The following is a 24,686-nucleotide window of genomic DNA, read 5'->3' on the forward strand; positions in this document are numbered from 1 at the left end:
CCCTGCTTAACAAAATCATCAGGAAATTTATAAAATAGTTGTTTTTGCGGGTTTTGTTCATTGAAAATATCAAATCAGCATACAGCCCAGTGATTGCGTTGTTTTACATTAAGAAATAACTCAATCCATTGTTATTTCATTGTCCGGAACGCTCCCGATTGCCTTCGAAGTGCGATAGGATACAATGGAAAACTTAGTCAATTTGAACATCGTAATTCTTTTAGATGAAAAGTAACCCAGGGTAATAAACCAACGCGTGGAAGCGAATCCTGTATCAATTTATTTTAATGTGATGGTATATTTAAAGGTTGAGCCCTATAATGCACTTTGGGTCCACATCCTCTTGTCAATTTGACGCTGTAGTTTCGCCTGTGGAGAAATTTCTACGACAGTTGGTCTTTTCAATAGGCCAATTTGTAGCCGGCAATTATTCTGGTGTTCCAACTCTTACGGCTTGCCTTCTCTCCCCTTCTTCTGCCGACAAAGCTTCAGCATGGTGTCAGGGGAGTCCTTTGAAATTTATTAAGACACATTCACCAGCACGCCCAGCCTACTATGTCGCCATGATTGTCTTGAAAACAATTACCGTACCGACCAATCAGCGTCGAGTATAGCTGATTACCTCGGAGGGGAGATTCTGCGTTTACGACAAGGCTGCTCTCTGATTGGCCAGCGGCGTTACAGGCAAAAGATACTACACAGAAGTATAAATGTACATTGCCTAAATGTTATTAGCCATTCCAATTTCAGAAGTGATAATTCTCTGGCCTAACATTTTCAACTTTCAAATCTGTAGCCAAGTTTTAGGCAAAGACACTTAGATGGCGACTATGGCTGAGGAGCAACGTGTGCCAGTTCCAGGTGATAGCAAGGACAGAAAATGTGACGATTTTACCGCACTTTATTCCATGGATACCCCATCATCTGCAGCACGGACACTTACAGACCACAACGGTAAGCTAAGCACAATTTAGACACTTATCCATATACCTTCTCTCCAGATCGAACTTTGACAATATCAGTAACACACAAATTACAGTTACTCAAAACTTCACCGCATAACTCCAAATCTATAATTCTGCATTATCAATAATAAGTAATATATGTAATTTACTTACCTTCAGTAATCGCATTTCTCCCATTATCGTCATTGCCATTTCTTTTGGTTGTTTAGTCGGAGGAATCAAATATTCTGACAGTCTTGAGATGATGAAATGGATAATATTTGAGTCTGGCAAGACATTCAATTGAGGTGTCAACAGGTACAAATATTTAAAGTTGACAATTCTTCCCGATTTCAAGACGATCCTGGGACAAACAGTGGACGCGTTTAGACTCTCTCTTATGACAAGCTAACTTAATTAATTAAAATCATACAATTTACACCAAATAATATGATCATATTTGACAACTTACATATCGAATTTGTGCAGTTGAAGCAAAACATGAAACGCAAAATTAGGTGCGTTGTTGCCAATATATCTCAGTCATTCGCAGAGGAATTTTTATAGGATTGTTCTCATTTATTATTGCCTTCAAGATTGTTCACTTTGGGATATTCATATTCTTTTCTCTTCCTTTTAGATTCCTTCAGATGTGGTAAGTACCGTTTATCATACATTGTAAGCTATAGGGATACATTTATTCACACAGCCAGAATTACAAATGTCAGACAGTGGTTTACCCTGCAAATGCCACAGTATTATGAATTATGTAAACACCCATTCTCAGGCACTAGAGAAGAAACTTTCAATCTCTCAATAACCAACATATAATGGCATAATTTAAGTCTGGATGAATCAATCATTTGCCGCATTTTTTTATTTTCGCGGTGACATCTCGTTGGTCTCATATAACAGAAAAAGGCATTGAGCCTGGAAGCCGTAGCCTGAATAACTATAGTAAAAAGGCAATCGTCAATATCAACAAAACCATATACATGTACGACATCAATCTCAAACTAAGAATCTTAATTATCTTGTGAAGACATCTTGATGTTTTACGTGATATATCTCAATGTCAGCTAGTGGCTCACTTTGCAAATGCAATATTATGATGGAGCATGTTTCATCAATTAAACTGTAAAATGAGAAGCTATAAATGTGTATTTGTTGATGAAATACTTTTTACAATTCTTATGTCACCGAATATCAGCTTTGTTTACGAAAGTAGCAAGATGATTTAACAACAACCAGCTCGACACTTTGATTTGGATCAGGCACGAATACCGATTTGATGCGGAAGCATGCCAAAACTGTTAAACGAGATGCTACATATAATGTACATGTAGCATCTTCCGCATCTATATATTTCTTGATGAAATAATTTTTAAAAATCTTGTTTGACCAAATATCAGCAGTGTTAACGGAAGTTAACGTAATACTGAAACATTTGAAAGTGATCACCGTGACTGGCTTCTTGGAAAATATTAGCCGAATAGTCTGCGGCGTTATACAAGATCTACAGCTTTGTAGCCTTTATTGGAATACAAGTTACATTTACGAAGACCAAAAAGCGAAAGTAGATTATCATCAACATTATTATATGCAGGAAACGGAGATGGACATTGAAATTACTTCAAATCAAACTCCTTCTTCGGAAGGAGGAAAGTACCCAAAATATATTTGCTCAGCAAACTTTGCTCCACCTGATGTTGTATCCTGCGGCTAGATTTTTATCATTGTTGCTCTTTTGAAACAGTTCGCGGCCAATTTAACAATTGTGGCTTAATCTGGCTTAATTACCGAGATATGGCCGTCGTTTAGAGAGCCAAATCCGGATAAATCTCGGTCGACAGGACCCGGACACTTGTCTCTTCAAGTGGATATTATACCACCGTCTCGCGTGCAACCCGGACAAAGGCAAACGCGTGTCACAAATCGACGGAAAATTTGCGCCGTGTGCCACTACAATAGGCCACGGGGGCCAGGACATCCCGCTATTGTGATGCGACAAATGCTCAGCAGCAATGATCCACTTCCTACACCCTCTCACTCCAGGGGAAATTTCCTGTTGTTAAATATTTCCTTCGAACCTGAACAGGGTTCAAATAAAAGGAGTGAAAAAAGCGCTGCACTACGCGCTTGGATTTTTCGGCATTTTTGTACATTTTTCTTTACTATCGTTCATATTCATTTTTGATTCTTGCTCTTATATCAGCCACACCGAAAAGTATAGGGGGGGGGGGCTACTTCGGGGAATTTTATGTAATTGATATTTCCATCAAATGATTTTTACGGTTTTCGCGAAACCGCTGCGTCTGCTGTCAAAACATCTTTGTCGCCTTCAGCTTGACGTACTTTGGAACAAGCTCCGACAAAAATGTCGTTCACTTCTCGCCAATTGTTTACAAACAAAATTGGTGTTAATTATGTATCAAAATTATCAAATGCTTCATTTTAAATTTTGGCTATTACTGCGGTAAAAACGACGCTGAAAAATAGCTACAGTCTTGTTGTACATGTAATTGCAAATTGTAAATGGTTGCGTTGGAACGAGGTCAATCACCAATCTTGTCACAACACCAAGATTAAATGTCGACTCTTCTCAAAGCAGAAGGTGTTTATTGTTTATTTAATGCCTAATAAATTATTAAGAACAAAAGCATAAACTACTGCATAACAGTCTGTAATGGCGTTAAAAGGGTCCTTCCGTGGCGGCGTGATTGTAACCATCCTGTAACTTGCGTGCGCTCGAAGGCGGCCTGGGCTATACATGTAATCCTCACACCCGCTTGTTGGGTCCTGCCAGCCGGACTGGAGTCTTCAGAGTCGATCCACACCTGTAAAAAGTAACCTGGTACCGTGGTGCGATAATCTGGAGCAACTTCCGCCCCTATATGACGACAGTAATAGCTTTTGATGTGCCGAATCTATTGTGCAGATGTACGTATATAGTATATATCCATACTAGTGCACAGTATAGAGTGTGAATCCAAAGCGCCATTGTCGTCCGACATTTTTTTGCTATCAAAAGGAGCAAAGGAAGTCTTATTACAATAATAAATCTGATGATACGAATATTTTTTTATGGCTTTTATTCATATTTCGTATTATAAAAACTTTTCAAGTGAAAAATCTCTACGGGGTGTATATTTGTGTTGGCTTAAAAACCCTAAACGGTTTATAAGAAACTAAAAAACCCTTATTTTCAAGAGTATATACTTCCCGAGGCTCTCTAGTACTCCGATATCAACTACAACATGTATTCCCGTGTAACGGTGTAATATACAAAAACCCGAAAATGTTAACTGGGTTACTTTTCATTCAGTTTGCCGCAAAAATCCTATTTCACTGATAAATCGAATCTACATAATCCAGACTAGTGTACATTACAACAAATAGCGCGTACATTTCTATGGAAAATTCTACGCGAAGTGATGTAAAATTTATTTGGGGTCAGCCACCCTATTTGCCGCAATACGGTAGCGTTATTTGAATGAACGAACATCATATAATATTTATGCGCAGAGCTTGTGAGTAAACGGGCGCCATTTTGGTGAAGCAACTATAAGTCATTCGACAGTGAGTCACCAACAACATTAGCATTCACGAGAAGTGCCGCTGTCACAGACGATGGAAATGAGATTTCTCTGGGAATCAGACTCGGGTTTTTTTCGGTTATCATTGCCATTGTTAGTGTGAATGAGGGCACAATGTATTCGGCAATTATAGATTGAAGGATATACATGTTCCTTTCACCGAGCATGGATAAGGAGTTCATGCTTGCTGTAACGAAGCAATGCCACCAAGACAAGTTCAATGCTGACATTGATATCAGAGATAGATTACAAAGTGAGAAAAATTGCTAAAACTCTTGCCAGAAACTATCGTGATTGAATATCAAACCAAATATAGAAGATAGATAAATTGAAATTGTTACATCAGTTGTGGAAACATGCGCCGAACTTTTGTCCTAATATTGTATGATATACACTTCCAGCATCCTCAGCATAAATTTTGTGAAGTCGTGCGAATACTAGTATTTAATGCGCTTGCTTCATCTCCACTTTTGTTAATTTGCACTCAAAATGTCCGTTAAATGTTCTAGTAATGGAAAGGAAAATACTTATGTCAGAAATGTTATATTTACGAATGGTGCAATGAACAGGTCCTTGGCGTACATGTACATTAATTTGGAAAAGTTAATCAAGTTTTGTTTTGTTTATTGTTTGTGAAGGCTTTGGGGGCAAAAATCTCCCTGATATTACAAAATGTACGAATTCATCCGTGTGTCATAATCGTTTATATTACCTGTGATAACTGATCAAAAATATGAGAATAACCGAATGTAGGCTAACGAACCGATACAGATTTGTGGTAAGCCATCCCAGCATTACTCTGACATGAATATTTCACCAACAAATAGTGTCCTCACACCAAGTAAATTGAGAAAATTTCATTACCTGGGCCATTCATTCGGCAGAGTTCGGGCAACGGCGCGTAGTACTTCGGATTGCATCGGAAAACACCCCCATACAAGTTCGAAAATTAAATCTGCGTTCCCGTCAATTCAATAAGGCGGGCTATTATATGTTTGCTATTGATTGCTAGGCGATGGGAAGGCAGTAATAAAACCATTACGCCGGGCACAGTTTTGAGAAAATTGATATAATTTTGTTAATAATTTTGTGATTTCTTAAATAACGGATTCTGTCAGTTGAAGATTGCGATAGCCGTATATGACAATGCGTAAGCTATCGGAATTGGTAGTTATTTATACCAAGTGAAACTGACGGCGCGATATACAAAGTATCACCGGGATGCGTCGCACATTTGCATAATTATGCGCCTTAGTGATTATAGGAAATGTACAGGCCCCGGGGTCAAGCATGGATCGTTCTTAGCTCCTACCCAAGGAAACCAATTACCAATCCCGTTATATGGATTTTTCTCCATCTTCCATTAGCCATGGCGTAGTTTCGAGAGGAAAAGCGCAGATCTGTATTAAACGCCAGGAAGGGACATTTTTTCCAGATCACCTGGAGAACCGCGCATTGACTCTGCAACAGAAATAACCGCAAATGCCTGCCCGAATTCTTTTATTTTCTCTTTTAGTAAAAAACTAATTTCTCCCGCATTATTTTCGTAGAGCTTCCTCATCGTACTATAGAATTTTTATTCATGGTTTTATTCTCTGCGGGTTTGCGTAGCGTATTCCAAAAACAAATCGCTTAAGCGGGTTCTTTCTGTTCACAAAGCTATTGCCTGAACGCCCTGCAAAGAAGCAATTAATCTCTGGCCTAAAAACAATCTTGAAATTGCCTTTGATGTTTCACTGCTATTAAAATTTTGCATGAATTAATCCCGATGAAGTCCTGCTCGGTTTTAGAGTTGCGTCTTCTATATTTTGTTTCCGAGGCAAATTGCTGTACCAAACACTTTTGACTGTTTTGATGGTTGAAAATACCTGTTTTGGAGGAACAATTAAAAAATATTACCCTCACGACATAATTCATAATCTTCGATCTGTCATCGACCTTGCTCTTGACAGCATAGTTAGGCAAAATTTTCAGGATTTAACATTTTACAGCTTTGAGAGATTTATTCTTGCAGAAAACAATTTGGACAAGTGAAGACCATTTCCTAAATCAAGTGATATTTCAAGGCCATTTGCTAATTCAATTTTCCTCTTCAGGTCCAGAGGGTGCGTTTAAAAAATTGAAACCAGACGGGGCAGCCGGCGGCGGCATTACCAGCACCACGAATTCACATCACCCAGCCACCTGTCCCACCCCAGCTAGGCGGCGACATCGGACCACCTTCACCCAAGAACAGCTACAGGAACTCGAAGCGGCATTCGCAAAAAGTCACTATCCAGATATATATTGCAGGGAAGAACTTGCCCGGGTTACAAAATTAAATGAAGCCAGAATACAGGTAGGAAACAATTTTGATGTGTTATTTTTAATTCTCGAAGCAAACAATGGTTGACACGTAACATGGTGAAAGAAGAGCGCTTATTACATGTACCTCATCAGGTATGCAGAGTATAAAGGCCTATCTCCACTACGACGCGTTTTGCAATTTGGCGCGCGGGTATGGGACTTCAGTCGCTCATATAACTGTGAGTATTGTTGTTTTTTTAACACGAACATTGCCTGATAACAGGGCCAAGGTGGAGTCCAAGAATGAAGACTGCATCAACGGAAAGAAGAAAAACTGCACGGGCAGCTCAATTCAAAAATGATGAAAACTCCATTTGGAATCTTCGCTTACACCAGTACTTCCGTGTTACGAGCATTTAAATGGTATTTCATATTTCATAACCGAGCGACGTGAACATGTCTCAACTTCCAATTTCCTAAATTAATTTACTCCTCTAAGCTAACGTATATTAAACGTACCTCCGCCGCATCATATATAATGAAGATAAGCATCCCGTTATACGCTGGTAATATATTCATGGGAAGAAATTTCTATTAACCTGCATATTGATTAGTGGTGACCCACGGAACGTTAGTCAAGCTGATCACGTAAGCTAAGGCTTCGGGCGCTTGCAATGGCTGTCGATGGAAGATGGTGGAGGGGGTGATTGGCTGCTATATTGACTAGAAGGAGCTTTTAACCCTTATTTGGATATTGGAGACAAAATAAGAAGAAAATTTCTCCGGAGAGCAACAGTCATGTTGTAATTCAAGATATGCGATCTGAAATCCATGCTAACGTCTCATTCTGTATTACAACGTACCGGTGGTATCTTGAATAAGTTGAAACAGATCTGCACTTTCGTTTTTATTTGATAATTTAAAGTCTTTTTTCTCCCATCATTTGATAAGAAGCCATTCTTTAAAACTGTCTACAGTACATTTCTCTCTTCGTTTATATGTTGATATGAAGTGAATATAAAACAGCCATGCGTTCTCAAATAGAATTAATTCTTTCTATCAAAACACAATAAAAGGATTCTTCAATTATAATTTTGACCGCAAATTGGTGTGTAAAAACTCAATACCATTTAAAATGTGATCCCGTTTTATAACATCTCCGCCCAGCTTCCATTTTACGAGAATATTGGCGTTTAAATGACAAATAACCATTACAAGCACGCGACACATAATAGATAAATTTATGTTAGTAATAATTGTGTTGATCAAGCTTGACCTAGGCTACTGAGCGATGGGACGTGAGTGCTATGTCCGCCCATTCCCACCCACTAATTCAATCAGGATCTCTTCGTTAGCGTTATACGCGACTGCCCTTGTGGACCAGCGAAAACTATGATTAAACTTAATTGAATTAAGAGAAGATAGCTATCAAAGGGCAGAGGCCAAATGTCACGAATATGCCCAATTAACGCATTTGTTCAGCGAAATAACTCATCGCGCAATTTGACATATGTCTATTCGTATGTTTCTCCCTACACAAGCGTGCGCATTTCCCTCTGCGCCCTTCATGGCGGCCATTGCGCGTGCGTCTTGAAATGAATCCGATGTCATGACAGCGGTCAAGCAGAAACTCTACCCCCGGCAGTAATTTTGCAACACTTTTCATATCAATTAACGATTTCTGCATTTAATTACCGATTCCTCTTTGGAATGATGCGTCAGGAGGAGGATAAAGGTCCTCCATTCCTAAGATCGTGCTATCTTTGAGAAGACTTTTTAGGAGAAATGGTAGAAGATGGATTTCATCGCATGTCAACAAAAAATAGCTTGGGTATCGGCGAACTTTTTCTTTGACCTATATAAGCTGTGCAAAGAGAAATCACCAGGACACCTTTGGCATGTTTACACGTTGACGTTGTTATTCCAATACAGAAAAAAAATCCAAAATGTTTCGAAAGTCTTATGGACGCTTTGACATGTTTGATACCAGCCGTAAAGATTTGGTAGATTTTGTGTACATGTATCCTACGCAACGTCCTTCACGCAATGATAATAACAGCAGTGCTTCCAGCTTCACAGCAGGTCAGCTGTTCAGTTGAAACTCCGGCAGTAAAAGCTAGCTTGGCGAGAAAGTGTCGACTTTCACTGCGCGCACCCCACGGTTTTTCTTCGTCTCCTGGGGTGCGTCGATGACGGCAGCTCTGACCACAGGTTACGCCCATTTTACGGCTTACACGAATTATTCGCCGATCAGAGATAATTGACTCCTTCGGTTGCATTGTTTGCATTGGTGAAGCATCTGTCGAGGAATCCTGAAAGCGGAGTGATGTGGAATTTAACACTTTTAGCAAAAACGCACTTTTCTCAGAGCTACAATCTCCATTACCGTTTTTTTGTGAACGAATATGTTCGATCACCTATGTCATGTATGTCCTTTGTGATATTTAAACCAAATTATCACCAATACAGAAGAAAGATGCAGCTTTATCGGTAAACATCGGGCAGGAAAGTCTAAACAAAGCAAACATTCCCGACAGACAATACAAAGAGTACGATCGAATTTTGTGTTTACATGTAGTTTGAGGGTCTTATTAATTGATACATCACTGTCTGATATTGGTTCCTCACCAAACTCTGCTCGAGTTGAGCAACCTCCAGTTCGGTATCACATCCTAAAATAAAAAAGGTGTAATGATATTCGAAATGTACATATTCTTCATTCGAAAAACAAACCAGGTTCCATGATATTTGGAAGGTCCCGCATCTGAATGAATCTTCCAGCATCCTTTGTAAGCCGATAACTCTGCTATTGTTGACAAGTACCCCGAGGTTGCTTGAGGGCGTTCTCCACCACGAGCGGCTTGAAGTGGACTCAAGACTTTCATTGTCATGTCGTATTTGTGTTATCTCTCTTAGAGTACTCTCAATTTCAATTTGCAATTGTGTAGGAGATGGCTAGGAGTTACTCCCGGGAAGGCAACTTACTGTGTTTGAAACAGTGTTAGCGTCTATAAATTATTTTGTAAAAATTATATTAGATATAGTTTGAATTACAACGTATTACTTATTCTGATGCGCGTATAATACAACACCCGATTTCAGGTTTCGGTTAATGAAAGAAAAATGAGCCATCTTGACGCTGCCATATTGGACCTAAAGAGCTATGATCAACGGCTTAATGTTTAACAACCAAGAATAGTGCTTATGTTACAGGATTATAGACATTAATCTCTTTTTTGTCTTAATAACCAAAAACCTTCGGGCCAACTTTAAAAATTAGCACCGGCGTCGATCCTTAAGAAAGGGCGGTAAGGGGTCACAGCGGGTCCTCACGCCCTAAGAATACCGGGTTCCGCAGGATTTGTGTCCCTCTCTGGTAGTCACATCTGTCTGAGTAGGGTTCACCGAAATGCTCCCTCGCTTGGTCCCTGGGGGTGCATCTTGAACTCTCACTCTACGTCTGTAATAATGGGTAATCTGGTACGCGCACTCGGTTCACTGAAGCCATATCGACGTGATAAGACCCTTCAAAAGCTGTCCTTTTTTCATTTCGCCTTACTATGTCACTCCGGCACTCTCTTACAATCCGGCGGTTTTCCAGCGTTGAATCTTCATTCGTTTTATTCAGCGGAAGATTTGAAATTACAATCACTTGCGGGAACCAAGCACAAATTGATGACGGTCTTTAAATTCCATTAGATCTTCCAATTTTCGTCAAATCATTTATCTTTGTCCGTTTACTGCTCTCCGTTTTTTGTCGTTTTTCGGCATTGGCTGTGTGGTGCGCTTACCCAAATCAAATTCATTAAACAATCGAACTGGAGTTGAATATAAAAAAGATAAGGACAACATATCTTCGGCCAACACATGCTAAATATCCTTCTAGCCTCCATAGCGTTATCTTGGAAAAGTTTTGAAATGATTTCGAATCTATTTCACCAAACCACAAATTATGTTATTCTGCGAGTAGCGTTCTCAAGGTACCGACAGGCGTTTTAAGAATCCGTCACCCCACGAAATCAATTACACTGCCCATAAGCCAAGAAATCAGTGGAAGATACTGAAATGGCTCCATTAACACTGATGACAGATAACAAGAAGCGAAAACTGTAAGTGCATGTTCGCATCTCCCGTGGGGATGCTCTAAAATCTGACAGATGGCGGAACGAAACTCCTTCAAGAAGCTGTCATCCGATCGGTAGTGAACGGGCTGGGCGCCCTACCGAGTTAGTCCCTTCATCGACCACTAATGGGCCACGACTTTCAAGGGTTTCTTTGAACTTTGCCCCTTCTTGTGTCCGAGACCTTTTTTTCGGTAGTGGTCCTTTCTTGAGGTTGTAAGACGCGTCCATACAATGCAGAACCAGCGCTGGGTGTATTTCAAGATGAATGCGGAGTACTGCAAAATGACCTAGGAATGTTGAATACGGACATTCTGCAAAAGGGTCGTAATAATCCAATGCCATGGTCATAGGAATCGGGAACCAGGAAAACTATCCTACCCTAGATTTCGATGGCAACTTAAGGGACATGGCTAACAGAAACTATTACTTTTCATTGAAGGGTACAGTGATAATCGTTTTAGCGCGAACACGAATTTTACAGATAGAGTATTCCTGCTACACCAGCCTTTTGCCTGACCACGTGTATGTACACTATTGTAAGGCAGCTACCCAATAAGTGGTCCCTTGTGTCAATTTCATCAAAAACTACAATAGATCCTTAAACGTATGGTGATTGAATTTAGTTCATTGTACATACTATATATGACTCTTACTATCAACTCACTATCACATGAATAACCCTTTTGTCCTCTTTATCTAATTTGGCCAGCATTTTCATCGACTCTCTGTACAATATGAAACTCCATTCAAACTGAGTTATTCTCTCCATTAATATTTATGATCGGGTAGCCCCCCCGAGCCCCGCGGTTCCTCAGAGGTTCGCTTGTCCATTACTTGTACGGCCCAATGTGTTATGCTGCGGCCAGCCCTATTTGAGCGGACAGGGATACTGTCTCAGACGGAGACAGGGTATGCATTTGAGATCGACATCGCGTATGATATTGCCTTATCGTTGCCTTTTCTTGACCTTAATTTCTCTCAACAGCACCCTCGGTTTATTGTGGTCTGTTATGGACGATTGCTTTCATCTTCTCATGGGCAACCAATTTTCCTTTTTAAAAATCATCTTATCTTGCCCATGGTTTGATAAAGCGTAGTAATAATATTTGAGGAGATGATTTTATGTCGCGTAAATAGTCGAAATCTGAGAAAGAACGCTGAGATGTATTTGGCATTCACAGACAGAGTTGCGGGTCAAAAACGCGCTGTGGTACAGAACTGCCTGATGAAAAGACACTGACGAAGTCATCGGTGAGGGCCGGGGTTGTGGGTAATGGATTGCTGAAATGAAGAAAATGCTGAATTAGATTTTATCATGTTCATTGTATGAAGGGTTGGATTCACAACGAAATATTTTTATTCACGGCATCTCCGAATGCCGCTGCGCTGGTGATTTCCTCATGAAACAGTTAGTCGTGTCTCCGAGTGTTACATTGCCTTGGACCTCTTGTCCCCAGGCTAATGCGGCTGTGTCTTAGCGCTGTGAGACGCTCAAGGAGGCGAAGTCACGTCTGATCGAACCTTCCCATAGGAGGGCTTTTCCAGATCGCATTAGCACTAAGTGGAGCCTTTCATAACAGTTCAGTAGCTGTGATTAAAAACGCGAGCGTAGAACGAGCGGCAAAGCTCTGGCTCCGCAATCCGCTAGCACGAAGGAAAGCTTTTACCAACATGTTTTATCTCATAATTGGACAAGGCTTTTGAGAGCGAATAGTATAAATGTTCAGAAGTATTATCCGCTTTCAAAATGGGATGATGTTACCAGATTTGCATGTTTCGCTACCGGCGTGAAATCGTATCTTGGCTGGGATTTCTATTCCGTCTTAACCAGCACGGCTTATCGTCTTCGCGGTAAAAATCATGCCATCTTATCCATAGTTATGCTGCCCTTCAGGGAGTTCGATTAGAAGGAAAATTTCAATATTTTACTTTATCTCATCGTGTGGTTTAAGCTTAGATTGAGTTTTATTCAAATTGTCCCTTGGGCTTTCGCAAATTGAAATATTATCTCAGGAAGTGTTTCATGAAACATAACTAAACACATCCCCAATAGAAGCGCGTGGCCCCATTTCCATTTTTCATTACTCTCGAGAATTGGCTGAAGAAAAATTCAGATTGCCTTTCTTCTCGCAAAGAGACCGCATTTTTCACTCCGCATTATCCACACAATCATTCCAATAACCCGCAAATAATGAGAAAAAACCAACAACCTCACAAAAATTACCGACATGTTTACCAGCAATGCTTCTCCATTCCCAATCGTAATGACAATATTTTCGAAGTTGCCACATGAGCTCCCATCTGGCTCAACTACGCATTTCATTTAAAAGATGCAATTTTGCTTGTCATTTTTTGGTAAATAAGGATTCGGTAAGCGAATCTGAGGCCAATGTAACAGAACATTGGGAATATACTACATCTTGTGAGCTCATCCTTTTAATTTTCAGAGCTTCAAATATCTAGATTTTGTGTTGTATTATTGACTGTACTTTTAATGAATTTCGATATACATCATATAAACGTGTATTGATTAACATATCGAGTGACAATTACAGACATGGTATGTCTCAATCTCGCGCACTGCTGTTCTCTAAACATCGTGAATATTGGCATTCACAACAGCTAATCACCGATCTCTGATTGCCTATTGTGCGCATGTCGTCATCAAGTTACAAATTCTGCAAGTTTTAGTTCACGAATTTCTGATGCCCTTACCACAGTTTCAGAAATATGCAACAAAGAAAACAGATATGCACTCCGTAGAGGTTTTTCGGTAAAATCTAGATTGTCGAATGTTTTTTGAGATGCGTGCCTGTAATGCTTTTCCATTTCGCTGAAAATCCTCTACACATGGGGTGCGTATTCTTGTTGGAAACCAGTCAAAAGCACAAAAACCCGTGTTTCTATGAGCGCATCATGTGGTCACACCGATACGTGACAGATGCATTAGTCTGGGCACAACCTCATGCAACTCACCCAAATTCAATTGGCACTCTCTCTATCTTCTTCTACAGCGGCCACTAACAAGCCAAATGAAGAAATAAAATTTGTCTGATCCACTTTACTCTAGTTGTCTACATTTCCATGGCAACATCTCACAAGCACCTGTCGCGAAGCCGGCGATTCGTACCTAATGGGAAAACGATAAACAGTATGATTACCAAATACAAGCCACAAATCTAATTCATTAGACCTAGTTACGCCAATAAAGTCTATTTGTTGGCTGTAACCTATACTGATTTTATTTCTAAATAATCCCCCACAGTGCTAAATATTTGCGTGCCGCCATCATTGGTTGTTTGGTGAAACGACTTTAGATAATTATGCACCAGTGGTAATAGAACAAGCGATGATGATTGATTTCCTCAGAATCAAGACAGGTCGTATACGTTATTTGGATCCACTTAGCCATGATTATCATGCTAATAATGCTAACATAATTTGTTATAGCTGATGCACAATTCACTAGCTGACGGTCTTCATTTGGGAGTGATAGTGCGTGGTTAGGGAACCATTTCGCGGCAATGTACACGGCAGAGTTGAGTACAATTTGAGTACTATTAAAAATCGAAGTGCCCCGGGCCAGGCTCAAATTGAATTCGTGTGATGACTATGAGGAATTAAGCCCATCTTGCTGTCCGTATCAAGCAATGCAGACTCGTCCATCAATTTCTGTTATCGCTTTACATATTCCCATAATCAAGATGATAGTGAAAGTTATTCTCATCATTTACAAATGTACTTCACAATAACCTTTACCTCTATTCGCGAAATAATTTAAAATGCGTACATGTATTATTAGAATTACTGAGGCAAACACGTTTCGTGCAAATCGTAGCATCCGCTCGCTCTGCGAGGTTGCGGGCAATCCAAAATGGCTGAAAGTGTCGGCCATCTTGGATATAGAAATGTGATGACAATGATGGTCGTTAATATACAGTAGGGTTTATGAAATCGTTGAATACTTGATTGCACTGCTCCATTTGTTTAAACATCGCTTCTTAGTCTCTCAGATCTCAAAACCACAATGAGATGGGTTTTTTTTGATTTGACGGAGTAAAAAATTTGAAAATTTTGTAGTTTCAAAAAGAGTTGCTATAAATTTGAAGACAACTAACGCACAAAGAACTCGTTGGATCGATTCGCGCTTGAAAAGCCCCCAGTTGCAATGTTTCAAGAAAAAAATGTATAAACACTTTAAAAATCGCATTTGCTGCGAATGTTTCCCCGATCGGTAAAAGCTTTTTCCAAGACTGGGGCCGAGGTCGACAATGGATGGAAGAGGACGTCTTTCCTGAAGCTCTTAATGTACATTCAAGACATGCTCAAAAGATTTTAGCGCTAACGCGTCTGTCAGTATTCATTAGGCTGGCTATTCCCCTGTGGATGAGAAATGTTTGATGTGAATCTTGAAGAGACTGGGCGAGTAGCCTGGTTGGAGTGATCGCGGCTTGATTGCGATCCGCCGGGGATTCTTGCACGGCATCGCATCATCCAGCTGAGTAGCTCTCGGGATATCGCCCCGCCGGCAGAGGAGCCAAGAAAAGGCCATCAAAAGTGGAGATTTCTGGTGAAAATATGGGCCTCTGACGTGTTTTGGGTTCCAGAGGTGCTTAATCAGTCATCATGCGTCCATTACAATGCCGACCGGGATTTCCCGCAATAGCTGTTGTTTCAAATTCAACGGAGTGCCTTCCAAGGTTCAAAAGTCGATCCGAGAATTCAAAGGGGTATTCAAATTCAATTTGCATATGCTCAAACTTCTTAAAACGTTTTCTCCCAAATAGTTTGAATCAAGAATTTACCTCGGGTTTAGAGACGCAATCTACGGACAAAATGATAAATATTGCATAATCCAACAAGTTCTGGTTTAAAAATGACGGATAACCGATTGATTTCTGAAGCCACCTGTAAATGTCGATGAGTGTTTACGATTGCTGAGCATTCCTGAATACTATAGCATAGTCATTTTTGGAGCGTCGGCAAGTTGCCGATGACGTATTGTGATTGAATCCGTAACATTAGCATTTTGAGCATCTTTGATTGCTCTCGTATATTGCTGACGTCAGCATCTGTCACATCCTGTAATACGTCAACCTCATCCATACCATACGTTTTAGCGTTTATAAATGAGTTTCTGATCAGAGACTAATTCAAAAAATGATACTGTTCTTCATGTAGTGACCTAGGTGTGTTGTCAACTGAAAAATAATGGACGAAACCCTGGGGACGAAAGCCACTTTCCGAATTGCTGTAGAAATCATTCTCGCCATGCTTTGGCAAGCCTGTCATCTCTGGCGATCATCTGTGGTAAGGGAATTCCTACCAAGAGTGACCCATCGTCTTTGGTCGCCGTGGTCTGACTCTCCAACCAGTGATCTTCCAGTGAGCCGTGTATTAGACATTACCAATTCTCTCATATAACTTCCGTCGTTGTGGCTGAAACTCAACCCAATCATTCCTGCTGGTGCGACACGAGATTGCCTGATTTGAACTCAAGCACAATCAGCCCGATTTCGATAAATATGTATAGCTTGGTGTCCGGGGCTATTAACATGGCTACTCCTATCATCTTCAGACTCAAACATCAATCATTTCACCACATCTTGAACGATTTCCAATCACTTCTGACACCTAATGACGTCACGAACATGGCGGATATCAACTTTGACTGGTTCTTATAACTTACAGAAGTATATTCAGATGTGAAGATTTTTTCCACCAATCTTCTTAAGTGGGCTAATGTTCCATCCTCGTGACTTAATTTACTTTGGTCATTTTGTCATTTGATGGACCCAGCCATTCGCTTTCACTTTGGCCTCCCCGTAGCTTTGAAGTAGACGACTCAAAGCACTTGACTAGTTCTGCTGCTGTTCGCCAAGCTCGGTGAGGAAGACTCGCATAATTGAATTATCCAACCAATTGCTACGACCTCGTCATTTGGGTATCTATTCATCACGTCAATTATGCGCCTTTGTTAATAGCCGGATTAGAAGTTCTAATCGTGACAGGGACGCACCTGGGCACGCGGCCGAGGGGACTCGCATGAGACTCGAGAGCAGTGAAGGAGGGCTGTTGAGATGGAGTAGGCACGTGGAAGGGAGGAGGACACCAATTGCATCCGCTATTTGAAATCCATCAGCATATTTCCGCAATCATTGGAATGTGTCATGACATCAGTCACTGACTTGTAATTGGGCGGTGACAGACAAAACATCACGTGCCACCTCTGAGGGTCTGCCCGAGTGTTTAGTCCACGCAATAGCTGCCTTTTAATAGTTAGCCATCCCGAGATCAGGCTTTTTTACTGCTAATGTAAGTCATATACATGTATATACAATTTTTAGTTTGAAATATCGACAGGCGGAGTATATTGAAAACCACTGGTTATGCCAGGATGTTAGTAAAAATCGTGTACCCAAGTAAGCTCCATCACGTCTTGATACAAATAGAGGCCAAAAGACAAAACAATGTTCTTTATAGTGTAATCATACCTCTATAACATGCTATTAAAATCACATCCTGCAAATCCGTCTCTGTGTAATCTACAGTAATGAAATTTTATTTCGATATCATAAGCATGTATCTAATTGCATCTCGAGTGTCGCATTTTGATGACATGTCTCACCTCTATCACCAGCTCGGATATTAATGCTATGCATCCGCAAATTGAATTCGCGATATCGCAGGAAGTTGAGGGGCTGCGCTGATGAGTTTGTCAGGAAGTCAATTTGTCATTATCATTGCCAGATCCGTGTTGCGACACGCCCATGTGATTATGGAAGTTTACTTAACAGGCAACTGCGCATGTTTGCAATCGATGTTGTGGCGTATGTCGCGTGTAAGAAATTGGATGATCGCTGGTGGTTTCGAGAGGATGCGCTGTCACAAATTGCAAGCCGTGCGCCGGCGAAATGGTGACAAAGACATGAAAAGGCTCTTGTGGGACTCGGGGAATTCTTCAGTCAGCGCTGCGCTGCATTTGAAGTGAGCAGTTACCTCTAGCCACTAGGAATCAATTAGTCTCGCAAAACGACCGTCTCTCTAGGCAAGGGGAATAAAATGTGCCATTTGCCTCGGGTCCGGCCGCGAAATGAGCTAATTTCTCGCTTTGTATGGAGTCGTTCCTTCCTTAGGGCTGGTTGGCAAATTTTATTGGCTAGATGTGAGACTGGTTACATTAAATACACCACTACAAGCGGAGATAGGGTGCTATAGTGTTATTGAATTTATGATTTTCGATACACGCAATCTTGTCATTTATCTTGGCTATTGCGTGGTAAATAAGATGTTTGGATAAAAAGCTTGCCACGTCTAATGCTTTTACATACAAGGACGTTGAAAGGAAAGTGTCGCATCATGTCTGGTTTGACTGGATTGACTTACAGGTAGTGATGTTACAAATATGGGGGTGGTTGTTGTTGAGGTGAAGTTCATGAGCGACGACGACGCTGTCGCTGATGATGTCGACGACAACAACAACGATGCGCGATATTACTGATGCGGATGGCGACGACGACGACCACGACGACGATGATGACGAAGATGATGATGATAAAGGTGATGATAATGATGATGAAGAAGAAGAAGAAGATGATGATGATGAAGATATCGATATTGATGACGATATCGATGATAATGACGGTGGCAATTACATCAAAAGCATGATTTCCCCGGCAAAAAACGTCTTAAAGTACAGAAAAATTCCTGGACTCTTTCATCCGGCGAAGTCGTGACGGTGATATCAATTACTACCAAGGTCAGATACAGCCTAATTACAGATTGCGATAACGTTACAGTTGATAAGAGAGAAGAGAGACACCGGATCCTGTAGGTGCGGGCCCACCCTCCATCGGGAATGAAAAATTACTGTTTGTTGTCACTTCCTCTGTTAAAAGTCATACCTTGCTCGAGGCGGGATGAGCTCACGTCAGGACCTGACGGCTGGTGATACTCTTCGCCGCCATTAAGCGCATCACAACGCGTAAACATGACGCGTAAGTGCCACTTTTTTCGCGTGGGTTGTTCTTTCTTTGGAGATGATGGGTGTCCTCGAGTGATGGAAGAATCTGCCTCTTACGAAAAAAAGTTTAGTGCACTGAGGGAATGTTCATATTTAACTCGACCGGTTCTGAGCATAAGAAAAAAAGTTTATTTGTACATGAATCTTACATTTAAAGGAATAGAATATGGCAAACTATTAAAATAGTCTTGAGGACAATACATTTTCAGTAAACAGAATGTAAATGACATAAAAAAAGGAAACAACCAAATACTAGTACATGTAACTAAAATAGTTTTGGTCAATTATTTGATCCTTTAGGTGTTTCTATCTGTTGTTGCTTTCTTACAATGTGATATAGTAGGGCAACCACGAAAGATCTTGACCTGGCCTAAGACATCACGCAGTCGTCGACGCAAACAAAAGGCAGAGGTGCCATGATGCTGATCTTAATGGATAGGCCCCGAGCAACGTCAGACGGAGTCGCCTCTATCTGACCGCGCGCTCCCCTTACCACAACCTGCTCTCTCAGCTTGAATTTCAAGACGCAGGGACGCCCCTAGCGCACTCTCACACGAAATCTTTGATTTGGAAAAGGTTTGCAAAAGGATAGTCTTCATGATAGTATCTTTACGTGTGCATATGTAACGCTTCGTTACTGAAATTAGTTAAATCCGTCTGTGAGTGAGACATCTTGACCCGCATTTGAAATGAAGAGCAATTTTAATCAACAAAAGTCAAATTCGTCTTGTGCTGAAAGGATCATTGTGTTTTGCGTCATGCAGTAGCGAAGGCCATCTGTGCAGACATAGCTCAAGGTATCGCTAAAACGCCTATCACGAATGACTCGGTTTCGATGTGTATGTAATAAAGTCACAGCCATACTGAGTGCTTTCGAAAGCTTCCGCTCTTTTTAGCGTATTCAAATTGGTCTGAAAAGTACAGCTAGCATCCCAGATAGATATACAACTTTGATGTAGTTATGAAAATCCCCACAAATAACATTTTCAATTGGATATTCCTACGCCAGATACATGAAAACGCAGAGGGAAACCGTCGCCAAAATGCTGATTTTATCACATCTGAATCAAGAAATCAACCACCATTGGGAAAACTGTTAATCGCTTCGTCGCCTCAATCCTGATTTTATCAAAACCAAAATGGAGATTCTCTTAATGATTTCGATGCTATCTTCAACCGCCTAAAACGTTACAATATTTCGAATTGGCAACTCTGATGTTATCTTTGACAACAGCAGACGTTTTGCAACATTATGATTTCAAACAGTCGCCTGATGGACCGAGAGTTATTGTTTAACTGAAATCAGATCGAGGCTGACCGTCACGTGATTGCGCGGTGGTCCGGTGACATAATGGAGCATATGGTGATCAAATATGACCTGCAGACCAAAACTGCGAGAAGGGGGAGGAGATGTCACATTAGCATGCCGTTTACATATTTACCCTGTCGAAAAAAATCTGGCGGAAAGTTTCATATTTCTTCTAGTGACGTGAAGTGATTGTCTACGTGATCGTTATCATACGTGAGGCTGAAGGTCAATTTTATGTTCTGTTGTGATGGAAGCACATGACACAAATTGTCTTAAATTTGGTGCGTAGACGATTCTTTGTACTTGGAAACATGTTGGTCTTGTAAGGTGTAATTCGCCATTAGCAAGAAAAACCTAACACAAATAATAAATCTATCATTTCAGGCTAGTAAAGACGTATTCTCAACAGCGAAATAAGATGAAACCACACATTTTACAACAAAACTATAATTTGGACACTCTTTATATTTTCCAGGTCTGGTTCCAAAACCGCCGTGCCAAATACCGAAAACAAGAAAAACAGTTAGCCAAGTCCTTGTCGCCAGTCATTCCGACTTGTAACGGAATGATGAGAAACATCTACCCCACCTCCTCCCGAGGTTACCCCTACCCAACGCACACCAACGTCAGCAACATGAATATGAGCAGGTAGGTTACATATATTTGGAAGCAGGTTTTGAAATCTACCTATCATCGGTTTGAGCAGCACGGTGGAAGGAACGAACAGAGCCTGCTTCATTTTCTCCAAATTTCCCACCAGAAACAAGATTGCCGTAATAAATATTTACGAGAATAATAAAATCATAAATCGAGCGACTACTCTACTTTTCACAGAACGTTCATGTTCCCTGAGTCAGATCGCAGTAATCATTTCATCAAAAAGCTTCTTCGCAGCAGAAATACTCGCAGAATAGTCGAGAATATGGCAGGAAGTCTTCCTGTTCCACCTAATGTTCAGTTTTGATTATTTGGACAGATACCCCCAGATGAACACCACCTATCCACCGGTGGCACAGTTCTCCAGCATGGGCAGTATGGGAGGCACCAACATGCACGGGATGCCTAGACAAGTACAACAGATTTCCATGCCAACAGAATACAACTTGGTAAGTTTTTTTACATGCGTGATAGTTGCGGCCGTACCAATCCTGCATTGCATTGCAAAGGTGGTATGTAGTGACATAAAATACGTTCGGTTTATTATGATAATGAAACATTGGTGGTACGACAGAATTGAAATGATTGTTTAGTATTGAATGTGAGCAGAAAAAAACTGACAAACAGAGTAAGATTCAGTTATATTAGCCGCCCAAATACCAGTTTGATTGGCTAATTCGCTAAATATCTAAATTTCTAAATTTCAGGATACACACGAAGACGACTGGTACAATAAAAGTCTGCGGGCTCTCAGTATGAACAACACCCATCCAGGCCTTTCGAACCCAGTGTTACAATACCAGACATAAGCACCTCAAATTTATAAACTATCGGTTTTATACAACATTTCATCGATCATGAGTATGGAAAGTTGACGACGGTATACTCTTAAGCCAAAGGTTTTCGAGATTTTTGAAAAACATTTTAGGGCCATTTTGCACTAATGAGCATGCCATGGAGGTTTTCTTGGCAATGAAAAACCATTCGAGGCGCTTATTTCTGTTGGCTAAAATCACCTGAAAGCTTTTTCAAAAGCTCAGACACTCAAAAAATTGAGAGTGTGCCGTACACACACACATTCGGGAGGCGTTTCACGCGAAAAAAGGCATCTGATCTATCACCGACACCATGGCCAAAGAACTCTCCCAAATGTGCCTTTGCTTGTGAGGACCAATACAAGCTCGGACTGTGTTGAGGGAGATTAAGGAAGTGACGTTGATGACTGTGCAATATTCGTGTCCGGGATTCGTGTCCGGCCATGTCTAGGCTGGAAGGACTGTTACTCGGCTCAAATTAAAAAAGAAAAACTAACCTTCGTCAGAGTGGGGAAACTTCGACAGATTCAGATTCGTCGTACTATAAGTACCAACTCTGCAAGATGCCGCTGACCGATGACTCACCCAACACTGGTTACGACCACAAGTTCTTGGTTTGTGCAAGAGCGGGTCGAGGACCACCACACCGCAGAACGACGTACATGTACGACCATTAAAGGTCAATCGTCATACGGTACGTGCTTTCATCGTTTTTCAGCGTACGGCAGCGTCCTGCTCTGGTTAACGACCCAGGGAGTCCTTCACATGCAGCACCATTTGATGTGCAATAATATTTGCTATTTTGTCGCGGGTATTTTGTGCAATAATTGAAAACATGTTGAAACAGAATATTGCCATTAGAAGCAGAATTCATTTCATGTTATTGTTATTTCAAGTCTCTCAAACAAAGTGTATGTAGGACTATATTGCGGGTTTCATTTCTAGTGGAAGTTCGTTGTAGATATTAACTAAAGGTATATACCCCAGACTCGAAAAATACTCAAGAAATTGCGTGATCTTTTACTGGTAAAATCTGAGCAACAAAATCAAAATTCATCTGTCGATTCAATGAGGCTATTCTAAAGTTTTCCAAAAGTTAAGTACCGGTGTAAAAGTTAGAAATGTAGGCTACTAAGAATGGAAAGAAATCTATCCTATTATACCATAATCCGGCAAAATCCAAAATGGCCGGACATTTTCGACCGCTACACCGGTATTTGAGGGGGCAGAAAAAGAGAATATTAGTATTGCAAAAGCTGATTGATTGGGAAGAGCCTTGGCTGGTTGACAGTAACAAGGCCATTACAGCAGTAATCGATCGCTTGTATCATTTATTTATTTATTTAAGTTGATGTAAATATCTGTAATAAGTAATTTAAAATTCGTCTTGAATATCTGTAAACTGTGCTGTCAGTAAACTTTGTATTTGTATGGTCACGTGACTTAGATTTGTACGAGAATGTCTGCAGATAGTTATTTTGTCCTGCAAGATCGATTCAGATCAAGAAAGCATTATGGTCAATATCGGCCATGTATCCCTTACTGAGTGCAATGTTCATGTCTATAGCACGTTTTGTATACCTGCACGTAACCTGGCCGCCATCATCTTGCCTTTTGCATGGAGGCTTGGTCTGGGTAAGGATCGCGTGTGAATTTTCTGTTCAGACGTGCATGCAGTCGTGTTAAATCATGTTAAAGAGGGACATTACATTTTGTAGTATTGGCTCTATTTAGTAAAAAGTCATAATTTTATTTCAAAGAATCAAGCTCTTTTTATTAAATTGCCCAAAGCAAACCCCGGCCATTGTATCTTTTAAGGTAAAACTACATGCAGATACCTTTCTCCACCGAGAGCAACTAAATTATTTTTTTTGGCCTCTGGTCAGTGGTGGCTTTGAATCCAACGGATCTGTTGGGCAGTATCGGCTAACAATTTCGAAAAGTGAACCAATAACCTGATGGAAATTCAGGCTCAGAGCAATTCTGAACTAGTCAATATTATTTTGTAAATAAATCGTGTGCCACTTAATACGAAAAATATATAAGGAATTTATAATGAAAGAAGTGATTGTTACTCATTATTTTTTCATCGAGGTCAATGTTTCAAATGGCCTCAACATACATACGATAAATCTCAAAGTTCTCACAAGGACTGTGGGTTGGTCAGCCTTTTGACCAATAGATGACCATTGCCCCATGCTTTCTTGGTGACGAACATCATCATCGAGCCAATTTGTTCAATATCCGACCACGTCTAGATTGGACATGCGGACAATTTCCTGTCTTCGCACTGGACTATGACACTTCGACAAAAGTATGTCACCAAACCTCGTCTGCAACACCGCTTCCTCGAATATTTTATCAGAAATGTTCTCTGCCTCGGTCTCACGCAGGTTACCACATGTTTATCAGTTTACCGGTGGAAAAAGCAATGCTTGGTATACGCTTCTGGTGTACAGTATTGGCAGTGCTTCTGGTGTACAGTATTGTGCGAAATTTGGTTTGTTGGCGAGTCTGGAGCTGCTGAAAGGCACATCGGTTCATGGTCAGCATTCCCCTATCCGTACCACGATTGGCTGATCTAATTGGGTGTTGGCGGATATAATGGATCTCATTTCGGGAAAAGAAATGGAGAATAGCAAATAGCTCTAAATTCCTGATAGCGGTAAATTCATTGTTGGTTGAATTAATGACTTTCGCCATTAGGGTAGGTGGCTGTGGTCATTTGGTAGATGGAATTGCCTTTCAAGAAATCTTGCTGCAGACATGTTGCTCATCCTCAACCCAACGCTATCATCTGATCATTAGCCAGCCAGTGCTTTGAACAGGTGAAGATTAACCTGTAAAATGAAATGGCCAGGGCCATTGTGCTCACCTCACGTGGAGGAAAGATGGATAAAGAGCATGGTATTGTGTCATGTAGTGTTAGGTT

The 24,686-nt window shown here is 40.7% G+C and overlaps 1 protein-coding gene across 1 annotated transcript; it reads left to right on the forward strand.

Annotated features, from left to right (window-relative positions):
* The first annotated feature begins 759 nt into the window (after positions 1-759).
* On the forward strand, positions 760-23,818 carry LOC135485123 (homeobox protein unc-42-like). Its single transcript, XM_064766866.1, has 6 exons — positions 760-954; positions 1,585-1,599; positions 6,637-6,878; positions 20,758-20,930; positions 21,259-21,388; positions 21,647-23,818. The coding sequence occupies exons 1-6, from the start codon at positions 822-824 to the stop codon at positions 21,746-21,748; spliced, it is 795 nt and encodes a 264-aa protein (XP_064622936.1). The 5' UTR covers positions 760-821; the 3' UTR covers positions 21,749-23,818.
* The last annotated feature ends 868 nt before the right edge of the window (positions 23,819-24,686 follow it).

Source organism: Lineus longissimus, chromosome 3 (assembly GCF_910592395.1).
Source record: "Lineus longissimus chromosome 3, tnLinLong1.2, whole genome shotgun sequence".
NCBI lineage: Eukaryota > Metazoa > Nemertea > Pilidiophora > Heteronemertea > Lineidae > Lineus > Lineus longissimus.